We start from the raw sequence: 21,106 nt of genomic DNA, 5'->3' as shown, positions 1-21,106 counted from the left end.
CTGAGTTCTTCCAGCAGATTGCTTGCCACTCAGTAATAAACCAGATGATGCTTCAATAATTGCCATACTCAATCACATCCAGTCCTTTAGTTAGAAGGTAGCAACATACTGCTATTCAAGGTCTTGGGGCATCCCAATATTTGTCATATTAATTCTCTATTTCCTTACAACATACACTCAGTGACCACTTTATTAGGTACAACTGCTCACTAATGCAAATATCTAATTAGCCAATGTTGTGACAGCATCTCAAAGGATGAGAACACGTAGACATGGTCAAGAGGTTCAGTTGTTGTTCAGACAAAGTATCAGAATAGGGAAGAAAGGTGATCCAAGTGACTTTGACTGTGAATGGTTGTTGGTGCCAGATAGGGTGGTCTGAGTATCTCAGAAATTAATGATCTCCTGGGATTTTCATCCACAACAGTCTCTAGAGTTTACAGAGAATAGTGTGAAAAATGAAAAAAAAAACAGCCAGTGAGCAGCAGTTCTATGGCCAAAAAATATTGTTAGTCAGAGAGGTCAGAGGAGAATGGCCAGACTGGTTGAAGCTGACAGGAAGGCGATAGTAACTCAAATAACTACATGTTACAACAGTGGTGTGCAGAGGAGTGTCTCTGAATGCACAACACATCAAAGCTTGAAGTGGATGGGCTGCAGCAGCAGAAGACCACACACACACACACACACTCAGTAAATGTAGAAAGAGGTCATTCAGCCCACTGAGATAGTGTTTGCTAATGGGCCAGTCCAACTTTCCCAGTTATACCTTCCATCCCACGTGCTTCTGATTGTCCTACCATTCACCTACACCAGGGGCAAGTCACAGTTGCTAAAATAATGATCAACCTGTCTGTCACGGGGATTTGAGAGAGAACAGGAGCAATGTGAGGGCGAAACACGTACGAACTCTGCATAGAAAGTGCCCAAGGTCAGGATCGAGCCAGGGTGCCAGAGAAGTGAGGTGAAGTGATGTCCAAATGTCAATGCCTCAGGATCTCTGATGGGTCACAAATGATCCAGATGGTGCACTGAGGTTAACGTAAATAAATGATTAAGTATTTCAGTAACATTGCATTTTGGAAGGAAAGCATCCTATCTGGATGTATAATGGCGAGGTATGGAAACATCTGTATGTGACCGCAAGAAACTGCAGAGAGTTGTGGGCGCAGCTCAGCATATCGTGGAAAGCAGCCTCCCCTCCATAGACCCTGTCTATACTTCTCACTGCCTCAGTAAAGCAGCCAGCATAATGAAAGACTCTACACCTCCCTGGGCATTTTCTCCTCCCTCCACCCCCGAATCATGCAAAAGATACAAAAGCCCGAAGGCATATATTACAGGCTCAAGGACACTTGCTGTTTTCAGACTGTAAAAGGACCTCTTGTAAAAAGAAAAATTCACCTCACAGTCTACGTTGTTAATGATTGTGTACTTTATTGTTTACCTACACTGCACTCGCTCTGTGGCTGTTGCGCTCCATTTTGCATTTTTATTTTCACCTTGGTCTATCTCGATGCTCTGTGTAATGGATTGATCTGTATGAACAGTATGCAAGGCAAGCTTGTCACTGTATCTTCGTACATGTGGCAGTAACAAGACCATAAGATATAGGAGCAGAATTAGTCCATTTGGCCAATCGAGTCTGCTGCGCCATTTCATCATGGCTCATCCACTTTTCCTCTCAGTCCCATTCTCCTGTCTTCTCCCCATATCCCTTCATGCCCTGATCAATCCAGAACCTATTAACCTCTGCCTTAAACATACATAAGTACTTGGCCTCCACAGCTGCCTGTGGCAAAGAAATCCACAGACTCACTATTCTTTGGCTAAAGAAATACCTCATCTCCATTCTAAAAGAATACCCCTCTATTCTGAGAGTGTGTCCTCTGGTATTAGACCCTCCCACCATAGGAAACATTCTCTCCACATCCACTCTATCAAGCTCTTTCACCATTTAATAGTTTTCGATGAGAACACCACTTTTTCTTCCAAATTCTAGATAATACAGGCCAAAAGCTATCAAATGTTCTTTATATGACAAGCCATTCAATCCTGGAATCATTTTCCTGAACGTCCTTTGAATCTTCTCCAGTTTAATACACCAATACCAATAACCAGAGTAACACCCAAAATGCTGGAGGAATTGAACCAGTCCACGACATACAGGAGAACTGCCCATTCCTTCCCCACGTAGCTCTGTCTCTGTCTAACAGGGTTCATCACTTCTCCTCTCCTCCCACAAGGCAGCACTCCCTCTGCACAGACTTACATGCCAATCTCCTGACTCACAGGCAACCACGGTTGAGCAAAATGAATTAATTGTCTTTACTTAATATTGATTGCATTGAATTAGCAAGCTTGCAAATGGTTTACCTCTTGCAGAGGGTATCAGGTGTATTGGCTTGAACTAGTTTGCTGTTGGGGTATACAGTGAAGGAGAGTGAAGCCAAACATGGTGCTTGTGTGATCTCAGTAATGAGACAAATCACCAGATTCCTCTTCGACCCAACAGGTTTGTCAGCATTGTGCTCACGCAGTCAGGAACATCAGCTAATTACAGAAGTTATTTGCTGACATAGGCTGGAAACAGGATGCAGAGGGGGAAGTTTTCTGGTCTGACTTCATTTACATCCGAGATTCACTCTCTGACTCGCTGCCTGTGCCAAATTCACCCTGGTTCAGGAACTGTCTGGAAGCCTTACATGTAGCACAGCAGTTAGTGCAATTGGGTTACAGCGCCAGCAACCTTAGGTCAGGATTGGATTCTCACCATTCATTGCCTGTAAGGAGTATGTATGTTCTCCCCATGACCGCGTGGGTTTCCTCCGGGTGCTCCGGTTTCGTCTCACACTCCAAAAACATATAGGCAGTCGTGGGCTTGCTACATACAGTAAGTCGTGGGCTTGCTATGTTGGCATTGGTAGATTGACAACACTTGCAGGCTACCTCCAGCAAATCCTCAGACTATAGCTGTTGACACAATAGTTTTGATGTACATGTGACAAATTAAACTAATCACTGAAGTCTGAAAATTAATAAAACTAACTGTGGATGGTGTGAATTAAAGTAAAGAAAGTTGGAAATAACAAGCAGGTTGGACAGCAGCCAATTGGAGGAGCAGTCTGCTGGAAGAACTCAGTGGGCTGGGCAGCATCTGAGGAAGGGAATCGTTGACACTTTGCATCGAAACCTTGCATCCGGACTGAGAGTGAAGATGGCGGGGCAAAGGGAGAGAGGGAATGGTGAGACAGGGGCCAGGGTGACTGGTGGACTGAGGAAGAATGCAAGGTGACAGGCAAGTAGTGCCAGGTAAGGGAGTGGAGCAGGGAGGCAGTGACAGATAAATGTGTCACTAACGGGATATAGCTCATGAGAATATGGGTTAAAAGCCCCACTCATCCAAAGTGCCACTATTAAAGTATAGGCATAACTACTCATTTAGTCAGAGAGATGAATTCCAATGGAGTTGTTCAGAAAGGAGAATTTTGTGCCCTATCCATCCCCATCCAACCACTTAAAGTGAAGGATCTGGTCTTTGGTATATCCTTGTTTATGGGAAGTTGCTGTCTACAAATTGCTGTTGCCTTTCTTTGGCTGTTGCAGACTCATCTTGCTCCATCATGGACACTAGCCACCCCTCCATCCAGGATGATGCCTCAGGAAGAGAAGGTGGCATCCATCCTCAAGGGCCGTCGCCACCCAGGGCGTGTCCTTTGTTCATTGCTACCATCAACAAAGAGGTACAGGAGCTTGAAAACACATGCTCAATGGTTTAGGATCAGCTTCTTCCCCTCCACCATCTGAACAGATCATGCTCTCTTTTTGCACTACTTATTTATATTGCTTATTATAACTTACAGTAATATTTTTATAAACTGCTGCCACAAAATGATACATTTCATGACATATGTCAGTGATAATATACATTAATCTGATTCTTTCATTACAACAGTGATTGCATTTTAAAAGGTTTTGGGACATTCTGGTAATATAAAAATACAACCGACTGGCCTGTTCAAAACCTTGCAGCCAGCTCATTCAGGATAATCTAAGTACATAAACGTCACCATAGAGGTTCCTTTTCTTGCAGGCATTCAGAGTAAGTACAAGAAACATGGCAGAATCGATGGAAGACAGCACCCAACAGGACAGACAACCAACCAATGTGGAACGACAACAAATTGTGCAATTATAAATTGAATAAAAATTGAAATAATAAATAAATAAACAAACAAACAAGCAAGCAAGCAATAAATTTCAAGTACATGAGATGAAGAGTCCTTGAAAGTGAGTCCATTGGTTGTGGGAACAGTTCAGTGAAGGGGCAGGTGAAGTTGAGTGAAGTTATCCCATCAGGTTCAAGAGCCTGAAGGTTGAAGGGTAATAACTTTCTGAACCGGGTGCGTGGGTTCGAAGGCAGCAGTGAGAAGAGAGGATGATGGGGATGATGAATACGTCTTCCTGGTGGCAGCATCTTGTGTAGATATGCTCAATGGCGGGGAGGGCTTTACCCTGTGATAGGTTGGGCTGTATCCACTAGTTTTTGAGGGCATTTCTGTTCAAGGGCCCTGCTATTTCAATTCTAGGCTGATATGCAACCAGTCAACATACTCTCCACCACACATCTACAGAAGTTTGTCAAAGTTTTAGATGACATCTTTCTTTGCAATGACACTTACGTGCGGGACCCAGGTCAGATCCTCTAAGAAATGATAACACTGAGAAATTCAAAGTTGCTGACTCTCTCCACGTCTGATCCCTCAAAGGAGGATTGGCTCATGGACCCCTGGTTTCCTTCTCCTGAAGTCCATAATCAGTTCCTTGGTCTTACTAATGTTGAGTGAGAAGTGGTTGTTGTGGCACCACTCAGCCAGATGTTCAATCTCCCTTCTATATGCTGATTGGTCACTACCTCTGATTCAGCCAATGACAATGATGATGTCAGCAAACCTGAATATGGCATTGGAGCTGTGCTTAGCCACACAGTCATAGGTGTAAAGCTGGTAGAGCAGGGGCTAACCTGTGCTGATGGAGATTAGGGAGGAGATGTTGTTACCTACCTGAACTGACTGGGATCTGCAAATGAGGAAATCTAGAATCTAATTGCACAAAGAGATATTGTGGCCAAGGCCTTGAAGCTTATTGATTAGTTTTGAGGAGATGATGGTATTCAAGTATGGATAAAGCAGTATCTGATTGGCAGAAGGCAAAGAGTGGGGATAAAGTGACCTGGGATCTGGCACCAGTTTGCTGCTGGAGACTAGTGGTGTACAACCAGGGTCTATGTTGGGACCAATTCCTTTTATATGTCAATGATTTGGATGATGGGATTGATAGCTTTGTTGAAAAGTTTGCAGAACCTATGAAGATAGGTGGAGGGGCAGGTAGTTTTGAGGAAGTAGAGAGGCTACACAAAGACAAGAGTAGGAAAATGGGCAAAGAAATGGCAGACAGGTTACAGTCTTGGGAAGTGTCTGGCCATGCACTTTTATAGAAGGAATCAAAGAGTTGACTATTTTCTGAATGGAGAGAAAATACCAAAAAACTGAGGCACAGAGGGATTTTGGGGTCCTTCTGCAGGATTCCATAAAAGTTAATCTGCAGGCTGAGTTTGCGGTGAAGAAAGCAAATGTGATGTTAGTATTCATTTCAAGAGGACTCGAATATAAAAGCAAGGATGTAATATTGAGACATTTTAAACCACTGGTGAGGCCTCTGTAAAGCACTAGTGAGTATCGTGAGCAGTTTTAGGCCCCTTTCCTTGGAAAGGATGTGCTGAAACCCGATGGGGTTCAAAGGAGATTCAAGAAAATGATTCCAGGATTGAATGGCTTGTCATGTGAAGCACGTCTGATGGCTCTGGGCCTGTATTCACTGGAATTCAGAAGAATGAGGGGTGACCTCATTGAAACCTATCGAATGGTGAAAGAAAGGCCTTGATAGAGTGGTTGTGCAGAGGATTTTTCCTATGGTGAGAGAGTCCGAGACCAGAGGACACAGCCACAGGGTAGAGGGGTGTCCTTTTAGAATGGAGATGAAAAGGAATTTCTTCAGCCAGAGAGTGGTGAATTCATGGAATCTTTTGCCACAGGCCATTGTGGAGGCCAGGTCTTTATTTATAATTAAGACCAACATTGATACATTGATTGATGTCCTGCCAATGGGTTTTGGCCAGAAACCTTTTTTCCATAGATGCTGCCTGGTTTGCCGAGTCCCTCCAGCATTCTGTGTGTGTTGCTTGATAGATTCTTGATTGGTCAGGGCATGAAGTGATACAGGGAGAAGACAGGAGATTGGGGCTGAAAGGAAAATTGGATCAGCCATGATGAAATGGTGGAGCAGACTCGATGGGCCAAATGGCCTAATTCTACTCCTACATTGTATGGTCTTATTGAACGCTGAACTGAAGTTAATGAAGAGCATCCTGATATATGCATCTTCGCTGTTCAGAGATGTTCCAGGGTTGAGTGAGCAGCCAACTAAATTGCATCTGCTTTTGACCTTTGAGACACTAGGCAAATTGGAGTGGATAATAGCATGCAATTGCAATTAAAAGCCTTACAACCTTCATTACACAATAGCATTATTTTCCCCAGTCGAGATTCACCATTATCTAACCAGCTGATATTTCTCAATGCCACCTCCTGAGCATCCTCACATCTGAGTTAAGCTAAAAAAATGTCCTCAGTGGCAGGTAAGCTGGTGCCCAGCCTTTTCCATCTGGAACTGGGTCAAGAACAAAGACCAGAGCGGGAGCATTTGGAATGAAATCTCGACTCCACTGCAAATTGACACTGTATCTGCATCTACCTCCTCCTCTAACGGGGTGTTTCAGGCACCCACCCCTTCCTTGAAAAGAAAGCTGCCTCATAAAAATTCCTTAAACCTTTCTCCTTGACACCGTAAAGCAGCATGCTCAAGTATTTGACATTGCCACTCTGGGAGAAAGACTGTCTGTGATTGTATTGACTGAGGGGAGGGAAGGGGCAAATGTCCTCTCCCTGCTCCCTTTTTAGGTTCACATACCTCACTCGCTGTAAATTCGAATGGTTTGTCTATCAGTGAAAGTGAATTAGGTGTCTTTGTCTGAAAGCTGAATCATAGATATATATTCAGCAGGCTGGGGAAACACTTGCTGAGCTTTGTTGAATTTGGATGCACCTCCTCCCGACTCGGCTCTCATTTGTAAGCCTGGGTTCTGGGAAAACAGTCAGCCATGTGGCTGGCCACTGCTACAGAGGAACACCAAAAGGTAGAGGCAGAAGCTGAGCTCTCAACTCCACAAGCCTACCCTGTCATTCAATGTAACAATGGCTGATCTGGCACCCCCCCCCAGGTCCATTTCCTCTTCTGTGCCAGTTCTCCATTAACCTTAATTCCCCTCTCTTTCTTAAATTTATTTATCTCTAATGATCCAGACTCCACAACTCTTTGGAGTTGAGAAATCCGGAAGTCCACAACACCTCACTGGAAGAGTCTCACACACCTCAGTTTTAAATGACACCCCCCCCCCCCCCGCACCCAACACTTTATCTTGTATTTTGTTCAGGACGTCCCCACTAGCAAAAACATCTCCACATCTACTCAGCCATGCCCCTGTAGAAAGTTGTCTATTTGGAGAAGATCACTGCTTATTTTTCTAAACTCTGAAAGATAAAGATCAAATTCTTGTCATCGCGAAGGGTCTTGGTCCAACACGTCAGCTGTTTATTTCTCTCCACAGATGCTACCTGACCTGCTGAGTTCCTCCAGCAAACCACCCTGTCTGGCACCAACTAAAGTCACTTAGATAATATTTCTGCCCCATCCTGAAATTTGAACTAAACTTCCTGACCACCTCTTCATGCTATTAGGCCTTGAGTGGCTGATTAGATATTTACATTAAGAAACAGGTGTACCTAATAAAGTGGCCATTGAGATAACGTAACACACATATGCACAACACAATTGATTGGGACACATTGAGACCAGTACATTTTAGACTAATTAAGCAGCTGCTCCAGTTAACCAAAGTTTCACGGAAATTGTTAAAAAAGGTATTTTAAAAGATAGCTACCATTTAACTGAGAAACAAACTATGTATCCAAGTAAAATAAAGAACAAAATATAACACTACTACAGTACTATAAAACTGTGTATTAGTTCCTATTAGATATTGATAGAGGAATTCATCCAGTGTACTCCGCCACATTCTTTTGATTGATTGTAAGTGAACAAAATCAGTACAGACACCCAATGTAGATAGCGGACAGCCATCATATAATGTTTTCAAAGATTGCATCCTCCAAATCTTCATTTTCATTGTAATATTCAAGATGATTGGTGATACCTTCAAATTCAACTTAGCTCCTAACTTGAAGTAGTAAGATCATTTCGTTTTTACTCCCAACCCTTTCTGGCACCTCCAAGCCTGAATCCTTGAAACCACGGGCAGCAAAACAGTTCAGAATTGTCTTATTCTTTATTTCCCGCCAACTATCAGTGGCAAAAAAAAACACACTGCCTGTTGAACACATATTCAAGCAACGGATGTTTTTTAAAAACTGTTCTCTCTACGGCACGGTGTAGTGCCTAACGGCTGCATGACTAATGATAGTTAGAAATTGTTCCACAACAGTCTCTTGTCCCAATTAAGTGGCACAGTGTCCCAAATAATTTTCTCAATTAGTTTTTTTTCTTTAATAGTTCTCTCAAATAAGCAGCTGCTTCCATTAAACGATTGTCCAATTAACCACAATCCACTGTATATAGAACAGACTCCTGTGCACAATATACAGATGTGCAGAATTTACATTTAGATTCAGATTTATTTTATCACATGTACTTCGAAACATACCTACAGTGAAATGTGTCATTTGCATTAACCACCAACACACCCAAGGATGTGCTGAAGACAGCCCGCAAGTGTCACTCAACATTCCAATGCCAACATAGCATGTCCACAATGCTTGGCAGAACAACACTGAACACAACAAGCAACCAAACAACAGCAAAACAAGCCCTGTTATGGAAAGATAACACTCGAGTACAATAAGCAGAGCAACCAGACCTCAGTAGGAACAAAATAGAAGGAGGAGGCCTCTCGGTTCTCAGGCCCACCCAGCCATTCAACATGATCATTCTGTTCCAATGCTCTTCTCTGCCAGTTCCCTGTCTCTGAAATTTATCTACCTACTCATCAAACGTCTTCAACAATGCAGCCTTCTCAACCCATCAGGTGAGCAAATTCCAGAGACTCCATGCCCTCCGTGAGGAGAAATTCCTGTGCACTACACTTCAGATTGTAATAATGTCCATCTTACCTTATATCTCTGTCTTCCTTTTCAAGACTCCCCCAGTGGAAACATTCAACATCTCCCCTGTTGTGCCCTCCTATTTCAATAAGACTACCTCTTATCTTCCTAAATTCCAAAGAATATAGATTTAACAGACTTAGACATCCAGAAAAATTGCCTGAACGTATCTTGGACGGTTACATCATTCTGTATTAGAAGGTTCGAATGCTGAGGATCTGAAAAAGCTGCAAGGAGTAGACTCAGCCCGGTACATCACAGACACATCCCTCCCCATCAATAATAATCCTGCATCTACAGGAGGTGCAACATCTATCATGAAGACCTCCAATATACAGGCCAGGCCAAGACATGGGGCGACACAGTGGTTAGTGCAGTAGTTAGGACAATTGTCTTACAGTGCCAGAGATCACTGATTGGGGTTCGATTTCCACCGCTGTCTGTAAGGAGTTTGTAAGTTCCCCCTGTAATAGCATTAGTTTCCTCCAGCTTCTCTGGTTTCCTGCCGCATTTGGTTGGGGTTAATGAATTACAGCCATGTTACATTGGCAGCACAGGCATGCCAATACTTGCAGGCTGCCCCAGCATACAATCCTTGGACTGTGCTGGTCAATGACACAATATACATGCGACAAATAAAGCTAATGTCTCTTTAAAATCAATCTTCTTGTAGCAGCCATTGACCTGAAGTCTCACTCAACCAGTTTCAAGAACAGTTAGTTCCTTTCAACTGTTTGATTCTTGAACGGGCAAAATCCTAATCACTATAGTTCAGCAACACTATGATGACTTCGATCACTTTGCACTAAAATGGACTTGGTTTCATTTTGTTCTAATTGTGTTCATTCATATAAAAATTGTGCCTAGTTTGCTCTTCTTGTGAACACTGCTCATCCAATGCCAATTGCCTGTGATGCTGCTGCAGATTTTTCATTGTACCTGTGCAGATGACAATAAACTCAACATCTGAGCTTCTTTTTAGATATTTTGATAAGGCAGCTTGCCAAACGCGAAGCCTAACCTAGTGAATCTCTTCTGTCTTCCTTTCAATGCTAGCATATCATTTCCAAAATAATGGGACCAAAGCTATTTATCATCCTGCAGAGTGTGGACTCTCCAAAGCCCTGTACAATTGTAATAAAATTTCTCTACACTGAAATTCCAACCTCTTTGCAACAAAGACCGATGTGCTAATTACTCAGTTATCGACACACCTTCAGTGATTCATGCACAAGATTACCTCTGTACTCCACTCATTTGCAGCCATTCCCCAATCAAGGTAGCTTTCCATCTTTTGACTACTCATCTTAAAGCACATGACTTTCAAATCCATTAGCCAAGCCTTTGCCTATTCATTTAATCTATCTGTCACAGCTTGCTGAGTCTCAGTATCCTTACTGAAGCACACCTACTTCTGCATTATTGGCACTCTTAGCCATCTACCACACTTTAGTGGAACTATTTCTGAGAGAGAAATGAAAACTGAAATGCTGGAATTACTCCATCGGTCAGACAGCATTCATCGGAGAAAGAACAGAGTTTCTGCTGAGGATTTTCAGCATTTTTTTGCGCTCATTTCCAATGTTGTATATTATCATACTGTGTTCGGTTCTGGTCACCTCATTGTAAGAGGGATGTGGAAGCTTCAGAGAGAGCGCAGGGACGCTGTCTGGACTAGATGGCATGGCTTTTGAGTTTGCTCTTTCGAGCAAAGGAGGATGAGAAGTGACTTGGTAGATGCGTGCTAGATGATAAGAGACATAGACAGAGTGGATAGCCAGAGACTTTTTACCCCAGGGTGGAAATAGCTAATATGAGAGGGCATAATTTTAAGATGGTTAGAGGAAAGTATAGACGGGATATCAGAGGTAAGGTGTTTCCAAGGGTGCTGGTAAAAGCAGTTACATTAGGGGCATTCAAGAATCTCTTAGGTAGGCACATGGATGTTGGGAAAATGGAGGGTTATGTAAAAGGGAAGAGCTAGATTGATCTAGGGGTATGTTAAGAAGTCAGCACAACCCCGTGGGTCAAAGGGCTTGTACCGTTCAGTAGTGTTCGACGTTCTAAAGGAGCAAGAAAGAAAAGTCCTTGTGAGTCCTGATGAAGAGTCTTGGCCCAAAATATCGACTCATTACTTCCCTCCATAAATGCTGCCTGACCTGCTGAGTTCCTCCAGCATTTTGTGTGTGTTACTCTGCACAACGTCTTGTCTTAAGGAAAAAGTCCTTATTTTTTTCCCCCGCGACTTTTCCTCACTTGATGTTGACAGAAGTTCACAAGCACTCACCAATCCCTTACAATCCCCACCCAGCAGCAATTAGCCACTGTGACTACAAGATATCTTGCAACAAGCTGCAACAAATGTTTTTGTAAAACATTATTTTGAACACAACTCCACCCCACGGTACATTGCGTGCCCTGTCATTGTATAAAGCACATCATTTTTGTAACACGAGGAAAAGCTAGCAGTGTAATTAAATAATTGGGAGTCGCAATAAACCAATTAAATCCTGATCCTTTTCCTGGAATCAATGTTTCACTGTATTAGTTTTTTCTATTTCTATTTGCTCCTCCTTCAGAACTAACCCTTTCTTTTAAAATAATTTGAGCATTAAATTTCATTTTGTATTTCAAATACAACTTATGTTCTGGCGCTCATTTACACAGCAAAACATTCCAAGGCATTTCACAGCTGATATCAGGCCAAATCTGAGACTGAGCTACATTATAAGCAAGATGATGAGAAGTCTTCTCAGGAGGTGGGTTTAATGAAACATCTTAAAAGGGGAAAATACAATGTCAGAGAAACAGGGAGGGTTCCAAACAGAATTCCAGATCGTAGGTCTCTGTAAAACTTTATAGCACACTTTAAATGCAGACACCAGAGACTACTGACGCTGGAAATTTGGAGCAACACACAAAGGAGCTGGAGGAATCAGAAGATCAGGCAGCACCTATGGAGGACAATGGACAGTCAACATTTCATCACTGGCTGTCGAAGGATCTGGACCCAAAACGCTGAATGGTAGCTACCCATTTCAATTCTGATATCTCTGTTCGTGGCCTCCTTTACTGCCACGTTGAGACCAAACTCAGGTTGAAGGAGCAATTCCGCCTGAGTAGCCTGCGACCTGATGGCATGAACACTGAATTCTCCAACATCTGGTGACTTCTCCTCACTCTGCCTCCTCTCTTTTTCCATCCCCCATTCTGGTTCTCCTCTTACCCCTTCTCTTCTCCTCACCTGCCCTCACCTCCCTTTTGTTCCCTTCCTCCTCCCCTTTCTTTGATGGTCCACTGCCCCTCCTAACAGATTCCTTCTTATTCAATGTTATCTCTTCCACTATCCCCTCCCAGCTTCTGGCTTCTTCCACCCTCCCCAACCACTCAATATCCCCTTACTTGGTCTCACCTATCACCTGCCAGCTTGTACTCCACCCTACCTTCTTATCCTGGCATCTCCCTCCTTCCTTTCCAAACAGAATGGTTTTTGGCCCAAAACATCGACTTGCTTATTCCCCTCCATAGATGCTTCCTGTCTTAGAGAGTTCCTCCAGCATTTTGTGTATTGCTACTTAAATACCAATTCTTTTATAGTTACTCTTTGATTTTTTTTCTCTCCTGAAGAAAATTGACTTAGAAATTGTTGGAAATTTACAGCTAATCTGCTCAGATTTCAGCCTTAATTCTTCAACAAGTCGATAGCCTGATGGATTGGCATGGTCGTGACATTTTACAGTTGTTGACAGGCCAGAAGTATACTTCAGACATTTGTAGTTTAATGTAATGTACACAAGCTGCTGGATGAACTCAGCATCTATGCAGGGGGACAAGGAGCCGATATTTCACACCAAGATCGTTTATCAAGACTGATTCTCTCCATAGATGCTGCCCAACCTGCAGAATTCCTCCAGCACTTCGTGTTTGTGCAACTCTGGTTATTGGTATATTGTTGTCACTTGAACGAAGATACGGTGAAAAGCTTATCTTTCATATTGTTTATACAAATTACTACACAGTGCACTGAGGTAGAATAAAGCAAATCAATTCCAGTGCAAAATAACATGTAAAAGCTACAGAGAAAGTGCAGTGCCAGCAAACAATAAAGTGCAAGATCATAACGACACAGAACGTGAGGCCAAGACTTCATCTTATCGTACAAGAGGTCTGTTCAAGAGACACAGGAGCTGTCCTTGAGCCTGGGCTTTCAGGCTTTTGTACCTTCTGCCCAGTGGGAGAGGGGAATAAAGAGCTGGCGTTGCAGGCCGCGACCCTTCATCTGGATCCTTTATTAACCTTTTTTTTAAAATTGCACCTAAGTCAAATCAAACAACAATGATAAATATTTTATTGAGCAACTAAGGAAGTGTACTAGTGAGCTTCACAGGGGCAGTTCAAAATAAATTCTGAGGCAATTACATACACAAACATGGATAAACAAAAGTCATAGAGTTACAGAGCTCTACAGCACAAACAGGTCATTCAGCCCATCTACTACATACCAAACTATTATTCTACTTAGTACCATCGACCTGCACTTGGACCATAGCCATCCATGTAACTGATGGTCATAAAAGTGTGAAAAATGAGGCAGGTTTTAATGAAGTACCGTAAGACATATGAGCAGAATTGAACAGCAGCCCCTCGAGTCTGCTCTGCCATTCCATCATGGCTAACTATTTATTCCTCTCAACTTCATTCTCCTGCTTTTTTCCTGTAATCTTTGACACCATTACTAATCAAGAACCTATCAACTCCACCTTCAATACACCCAACGACTTGACATCCACAGCCAGCTATGGCAGATTCACCACCCTCTGGCCAAAGAAATTCCACAGAGGAGAGAGAAAGCCAGAAGGAATTTTAGAGCTTAGACATTAGACATTTGGAAGCAACTGCTAGTGTAATTAGGACTGGGCATCAGGAGATCAGATATGGAGGTGGTCAGGGGTTCCAGATTGCGACAATGAAAACCATTCAAAACACTGGGTCGAGGGCAAGGAGAGGAAGCTTAAGATCATACCAGGGATGGAGCCAGAGATGGCCATCAATACCAGGGGTGAGAGTAAATCTGCCCTCCACAAAATGATGCTTCCGCCCAACCTTCCAGGTATGAATCCTGTCCACCCTCACAGCAAAAACATCCTGCTCAATTTATTGAATGCAAAGTCCTGGCTATTCAAGCAAGTCCTTCTGGTGTTTACTGAAACGTCATTGCTGGTCCATTCTTCCAGCCCACCCCGTCTCGAACCACAGCAATGTACCTCAGAATCCACACACGCCATTTGAAACCCAAACCTCCTTCCACTTGTTGGTTCAGTGCTGCACTCAAAGTATAAATTTATTTTTACTTAGAGGTACAGCGCAGTAACAGGCCCTTCTGGCCCAAGAAGACCCTGACACCCAATTAACCTACGTTAATTGTTCCAAAAACGTGTGTTTTTGGAACATAGGAGGAAACCAGAGCATCTGGAGGAAACACATGCAGTCACAGGGAGAATGCAGACCTCCTCCCGGACAGCGGCAGGAAATGAGCCTGGGTCACTGGTGCTCTAAAGTGCTACCCTAGAGGATCAAGGACCAACTTTATTCACTATATATATTTACGTGTATTAGGAATTTGCTGTGGCGTGTTGGCACGACATGGGACAAAAAACAACATTCAACAATTAGAAAGAATAAAGAGTTAGATAAAAAATAAAGTTAGACGTTATAGAACAGATATGGAACAAAATGGGCTGAATTACACAAATGCCAGCATGTACTTACAATGTAAACGGTGTTATAAAAAGTGGTTTGAAGTGTTCACAATGCAGTGCAGTGATAGGGGCAATACATAGATGTGGAGGAGGGGGCAAACTAGAATGGTCAATCAAATTAACTGCCCGAGGGAAGGAACTTTTAAAATGGTGAGAGGTTTTTGTTTTGTTTTATTTTGATAGCCCTAGAGTGCTTTCCAGAAGAGAGCTTCTGGAAAAGGTAGTTTGCAGGGTGAGTAGCATTCACAATGATTCTTCTTGCCCACCTCTTTGCCCTGGACACGTACAAGCCCTGCAGTGACGGCAGATTGCAGCCCATGACGCTTTCTGCTGATCTGACAATTTGTGAGAGGATGCCGCAACAAACCAGACAGTAATGACGGATGTGAGGGTGCTGTCCACGATGGCACTGTAGATGGAATTTTCTGGGGAAGATGGCAGATACTGGAATCAATCTGCTGAAGGATCTCAACTAGTGAGGCAGCACCTGTGGAGGGAAAAGAATCTGTGCTTTTCCTGATGTAGGATTTCGACCTGAAACGTCGGCAATCTCCCCCCTTTCCTCCCACAGATGTCGATTGACCTGGTGGGTTCCACCAGCAGATTAAATGGGTTTGGACCTAAATTTACACATTGATCCTGCAGCTTCTCGTTAACTTCTTTTTGAGTGTTCTTGTATTGAAAGAAGCTGTTTGATGTAAAGCCTTTTAAGCTGCTTCTACTTTTGTCTATGTGCCGCCCCTCCTGTTGTATATGCTGAGGGTCAGTTTGTTCCAGGGGTTCCAGAACAGCTACTCCCTTCAACTATTCATTTTGAACTTATCTAATATTGAAAAGCTGAGAAAGTGGATGTTGAGAGGATGTTTCCAATAGTGGGGGTATGTAGGAACAAATGGCAGAGCCTCAGAATAGAAGGACGTCACTTTAGAACAGAGGTAATGAGGATTTTCCTCCTTATTCTGACAGCCTCTCTCTCCTTCTCACTCACTGCTCCCAAAGGAAGTTCCCAGCATTCGAATGGTCCCTCACCCTCTCACTCTCTCCCTCCATCCCTCAATGCTGTCATGGGATGATGCTGGAGTTCTGGGTCAGGCAAGGTTTAATCGACGTGGTTTGTGTATTGAACTCTATGGTTCACGTTATGATGCATTTCTAGTTTCTGGTTGCTTCTTGTTAATTGTTGTTATTTGGGATGGCCTGCAGATAACGAGCACGGAGCTGAACTAAATACGCCTGGACTCTTTCAATTTTGAGCTTTATATTCTGTTTTTCCACACAGCTTTTTTGTAGCTGTTTATGCAATTTTCTTCTGCACATGGGAGGGTTTGATGCTTTTCTTTGGATGATTTTCTTTGTTTCACGGCTACCTGTGGGGAAGACAAATCTCAGGGATGTACACGGCATACATACTTTGACGATAATTGTACTTCGAATTTACTTAGCAAAAGGGTGGTGAATCTGTGAACTTCACTGTCATGGTGGCCGTGGAGGCCAAGTTATTGGGTATATTTAAAGCAGAGGCTGATAGGTTCTTGATTAGTAAGGGTGTCTAAGGTTATGGGGTGAAGGCAGGAGAATGAGGTTGAGAGGAATAACAAACAGCAATAATGGAATGGTAGAGCAGATGCGATGGGCCAAATGGCCTATTTCAGCTCCTGTGCCTTATTCAATTCTGGAACCAACCTGCACAACCCTTATCACTAACCCAGTATGGCAACACCGACCATTGGACGCTACTATGTTCTAATTATGTTCTTTCTTGCATAATTTTGTATAGATTGCTTTTCTTCTGAATGTAGCTGTGTCTGTGGTGCTCCTGCAAGTTTCTCATTTCACCCATGCGTGCATGAACCTGTGCAAGTCACAGTAAATTCAACTTTGACTATTTCAGCACATCGTTGTCACATACGAAATGACTTGTGTACAAGGGTCTTTGCCCAAAACCGCCACTGTTTATTCCTCTGCATAGGTACTGCCTGGCCTGCTGAATTCCTCCTGCATTTTATGTGTGTTATTCTAGATTTCCAGTGTCTGCAGAATCTCTCGTGTTCATGTTGTATTCCTGTGGTCCTGATCTCTGGAAGAGAGAAGAGTGGGGTTCAGGTCCCACTCACATGATCCAGCTTGGCATTCTGATGCAGCCACTGAGGGACTGCTGGACAAGTACAGGATACAGCTTTCACATCAAGCATAATAATGCAGCCCTACCTGCCTTCTCAGGTACAATAGATAAAGCTGCTACAAAATCATTGTAAGTTCTCCGTCGTGCCTCGACAAATACTTGCCTCCCAGCCGACATCGGGGTGACCCAGTGGCACAGTGTGCAAAGCTCCCATCCCACAGCTCTAAAACCTGTGTTCCATACCAACTTTGGGTGCTGTCTGTGTGGAGTTTGCACGTACTCCCTGTGACTGTCTATGTTTACTCCAGGTGCTTCAGTTTCCTCCAACATCCCAAGGACATACAAGTTGGCAGGTGAATTGCCCAATATAAATTGCCCCCAGTATGTAGGTGAATGGTAGAATCGGTGAGGGGGGGTGGCGGGAGGGGATGTTATTGATGAGAATATGGGACAATAAAATGGTCTTCTTTAGCATTGGAGTAATATGTTTGAGGGTCAGCTGAACAGCCTGTTTCTATATTGTGTAAATATGTGCATCTCTGACTAAACTGGGTTAATTGAATACCATCATATTGCATGTTCTGGGACAGTGTTCACTACAAATTGGGTCCCATTCTTTACACGAAGCTATCTTTCAGGAAATATGAATGAGTTTCAAAATGCTTAAAATTATATCACACAGCTGTAACTCATTTCATTCTTATTGCGACACACAGTCAGTGTGGTGTCCCCATATACTGACCCTCGGTCAGCAGGACAGGTGTGTGTTGGAGTGACAGGTACTGGCTTTGAAAACTACACGTGACCACAATGGTAATGCCAAAAAAATGAGTCACTTTGCCAATCACTTGCCCATGGGAGAGTTGTACGCACTCCCTGCCCTTCATCTGAAACTGTTGTGTTGGGGTGAATACCAAAGACAACATTCGCCCTGTGCCAAGCAAACACTTTGTGTTTGAAATGCTCAACAGGTTTTCCCTGCCTGTGGGATCTTGATTTGTACAGACTGGTGGTTTTATCGGGGATTATGCTTGCAAAGCCAGTGTTCTGACTGCCGCCAGCCACCCCTGCGAGAGTGGTGTGAGCTGGGCTCTACGATCACCAGGGAGAAGAAGGTACAGGAGTCTGAAGACACACAGTCAATGCCTCAGGAACAGCTCCTTCCCCTCCATCATCAGATTTCTGAGTAGATAATGAACCCACTTCAATATTTTTGCTCTCTTTAGCACTACGTATCCAATTTAACATTTTTAACAATATATTTCTAATTTTAGTCTATAGTATTTTTGATATATTCACTGTACTACCTTTGCAAAACAACAAATTTTACAACAAAAGTCAGTGATAATAATTGCGATTATGATTCTGATTCTTTCACCCTGGGTCATAAAGGAAACGAAGTTCCTCCCACACCCTGTTTGGTGCAGTGGGCAGCAACCTTGCCATTTCTTTAGGGTCTGTTTTACATGGCAGAGTTACTAGCTCAATGCCCAGCTCAGCACGGATGGAAAGCATGCCAGGAGCCGGCCGGATTCGAACTCATGACTTCTTGTTCTGAAGTCCAAGTGCCCTACACTACCAGCACAGGCACAAGGAAACAAACAGACTCTGAAACGGAGACTCGGGAGACTGCAAGTGCTGGAACCTAGAGCAGCACACAAACTCGGCAGGACAGGCAGCTTCTGTGGTGCCTCACCCCTCCCTCCTCCTTATCTCTCCTTCACACACTCAGTCCATTTGACCCACTGAGATCCTCCGGTGCTGTGTGCATTACAATGGACTCTAAGTAGGGTTTTGCAGGCTGATTGGACACTCAATAAGCACAACGCATGACACAGAAGCAGATGCCGAACTCTGGGCAAGTCTGCTGGAGGAGCTCTGCGAGCCAGGACCCATCCAGGGTGAGAGGACTTGTTGGTTTTTGGGTCAAAGCCCCTACATTATGAGTCCTGATGCAGGATCCCAACCCAAAAATGTCAAGATTAAAGTTTATTTGTCATGTGAGCATCATAATAAACAATGAAATGCATCATTTGCGTGATCTACCAAAACACTTAAGGGTGTGCTGGAGGCAGCCTGCAAATGTCACTACACAATGCTTAGCAGAACAACACATAAAACAGAAGCAAGCCCTGTTCCTTCATCCCTACTCACCCACACACCGTCATCTAACCCCAAGGCAGCCTATCTGCTTTGGCCTCCAGCAGTCTCAGATTCAGACACTGGACCTTTACCCACCCCAGCAGACATGCAGAAATTCGTAGACCTGGGTCTTCAACCAACAGGCCTCGACCTCCGGGCTCCTAATTCGGTTCCCGGACCTCTATCCTTGGCATCGACCACAGGACCTACTGATCACCAAACACCAGGCCTCAAACTCCAGACTCACCGATGATGGACCCTGAACACTAGACCTCAAACTTTGTTGCCACCCATTCAGGGTCAACAATTCCGCTCCCCTCTCCCCCTCTCCATGCCCCACAGATGCTCCTTGACCCAGAGCTCTCCCCAGCCTCCCAGTTAACATAAGTATCTTCCCTCCCCTACCACCAATACTGAGACACTGAGAAAGCTGTCATCAACAACAGCTCTTTCCCCCCCCCACATCATCCACACTGTCCATACCACCCGAGGATGATCCAAACCCCTGAGGACAAGCGGCCTACCTGCTTAACACAAGAGGGGGGCACCTCCAGTTAACATAAAAAGCAATTTGATTACACTCACAAATAACACAACATTGTTCCGTTCTCTGTATGAGCAGAAGACAATCTGATAGTGTGCACACACATACAAATATACACCACACTACACAAATACAGACATCGTATATCAATACCCATACACAAAAATACACTCCACACATAAATAAGTACATACTTGAGACATGCACAACTCATAAAATACTGTATATACACACATCATGGATCAAATATATACACACACACCACATAACTATACAAACTGCATTCAGATACACATACAACATACCAATACACAGAAAATACATACTCCAAAGATACGAAACACATATATAATGTATATATAAAAACAAATACAGATAAAATATATACACACGAACATCACACGCCACAGTATATAAATACACATTACACACACCATGTCCACATGCCACACGTACGTACACACCAGGCGCAGTATTAACTCCTACAGGACATGACTCCCGGGACACGAGAGAGTCACCTCAGCTTCAGCCTGTGTCTGACCGAAACTACAGTCTCCTACTCTGGAATCCGCATCCTGGCCACGGACACCGATAATAAACTGTGATTATTCCTATGTACCGCTCCGCGGAGACAGCGTGGCGGTCTCGGAGAATTCCAGGTGTAATGGGACGGTGCGGTGTCAAACAGACTCAGATCTCGACAATCTCAATCGAAACTCCCCGGGCGCCCCAAGAAACCGCCCCAACTCCTCTTGTTTGTCTTACCTTGATAATCTCGTCTTGCTTCTCTTGAAAGTTTATGGGACTGGCAAACGAGCTGATGGAAGGTAGAACTGCTTCTGTTAGAGCCATGGTAATTCCGGGATGGGCTGTTACAACCTGGGACTGTCCCGGTAGCCCTAGCGGTTAGACTCTCCCTCCCTTCCTCACTTACTCACTCACTCATTCAACTCCCTCCCGGTTCTGAAGTTTCTTGGTAACAGGTTGCCTCTCCTCTGCCAGATGGTGAGCCACAACAGTACTAGTATCTGATTAATATTCGTACACGTGATTTATATGCAAATACATCTGTTTAATATTAATACCGCGCAGGGCGGTGACTGGGAATGACACATTCTGAAATTGACAAGTATTCAACTTCTTGCAAAATAGTTTGGGAACTTTTTGAAGTCCGGCCTGAGTTTGCACAGGAACCTTGAAAACACTTCATAGCTACCAGAATTCCTAAAGCAGGGTGTTAAGC

General features: G+C 43.6%; 1 protein-coding gene across 3 annotated transcripts in view; it reads right to left on the bottom strand.

Annotated features, from left to right (window-relative positions):
• The window catches only part of LOC132406377 (Krueppel-like factor 1), a 51,089-nt gene extending 30,215 nt beyond the window's left edge, over positions 1–20,874 (bottom strand). For 2 of the 3 annotated variants that reach the window (XM_059991970.1, XM_059991969.1), the window contains exon 1: positions 20,629–20,874. Coding sequence is in view for 2 of the 3 variants with exons in the window: in XM_059991969.1 (XP_059847952.1) it covers positions 20,629–20,715 (87 nt within the window). In the remaining variant the exon portion in view is untranslated. Of the gene's footprint in view, positions 1–20,297; positions 20,421–20,628 lie in introns of those variants that run through there. The other variant, XM_059991972.1, reaches the window with a different exon arrangement.
• Between the last annotated feature and the right edge of the window lie 232 nt (positions 20,875–21,106).

The sequence above is a fragment of the Hypanus sabinus genome, chromosome 16, assembly GCF_030144855.1.
Source record: "Hypanus sabinus isolate sHypSab1 chromosome 16, sHypSab1.hap1, whole genome shotgun sequence".
In the NCBI taxonomy this organism is placed as follows: Eukaryota; Metazoa; Chordata; class Chondrichthyes; order Myliobatiformes; family Dasyatidae; genus Hypanus; species Hypanus sabinus.
Note: the sequence above shows the minus strand (reverse complement) of the source record. Positions and strands in the feature narration are given on the sequence as shown.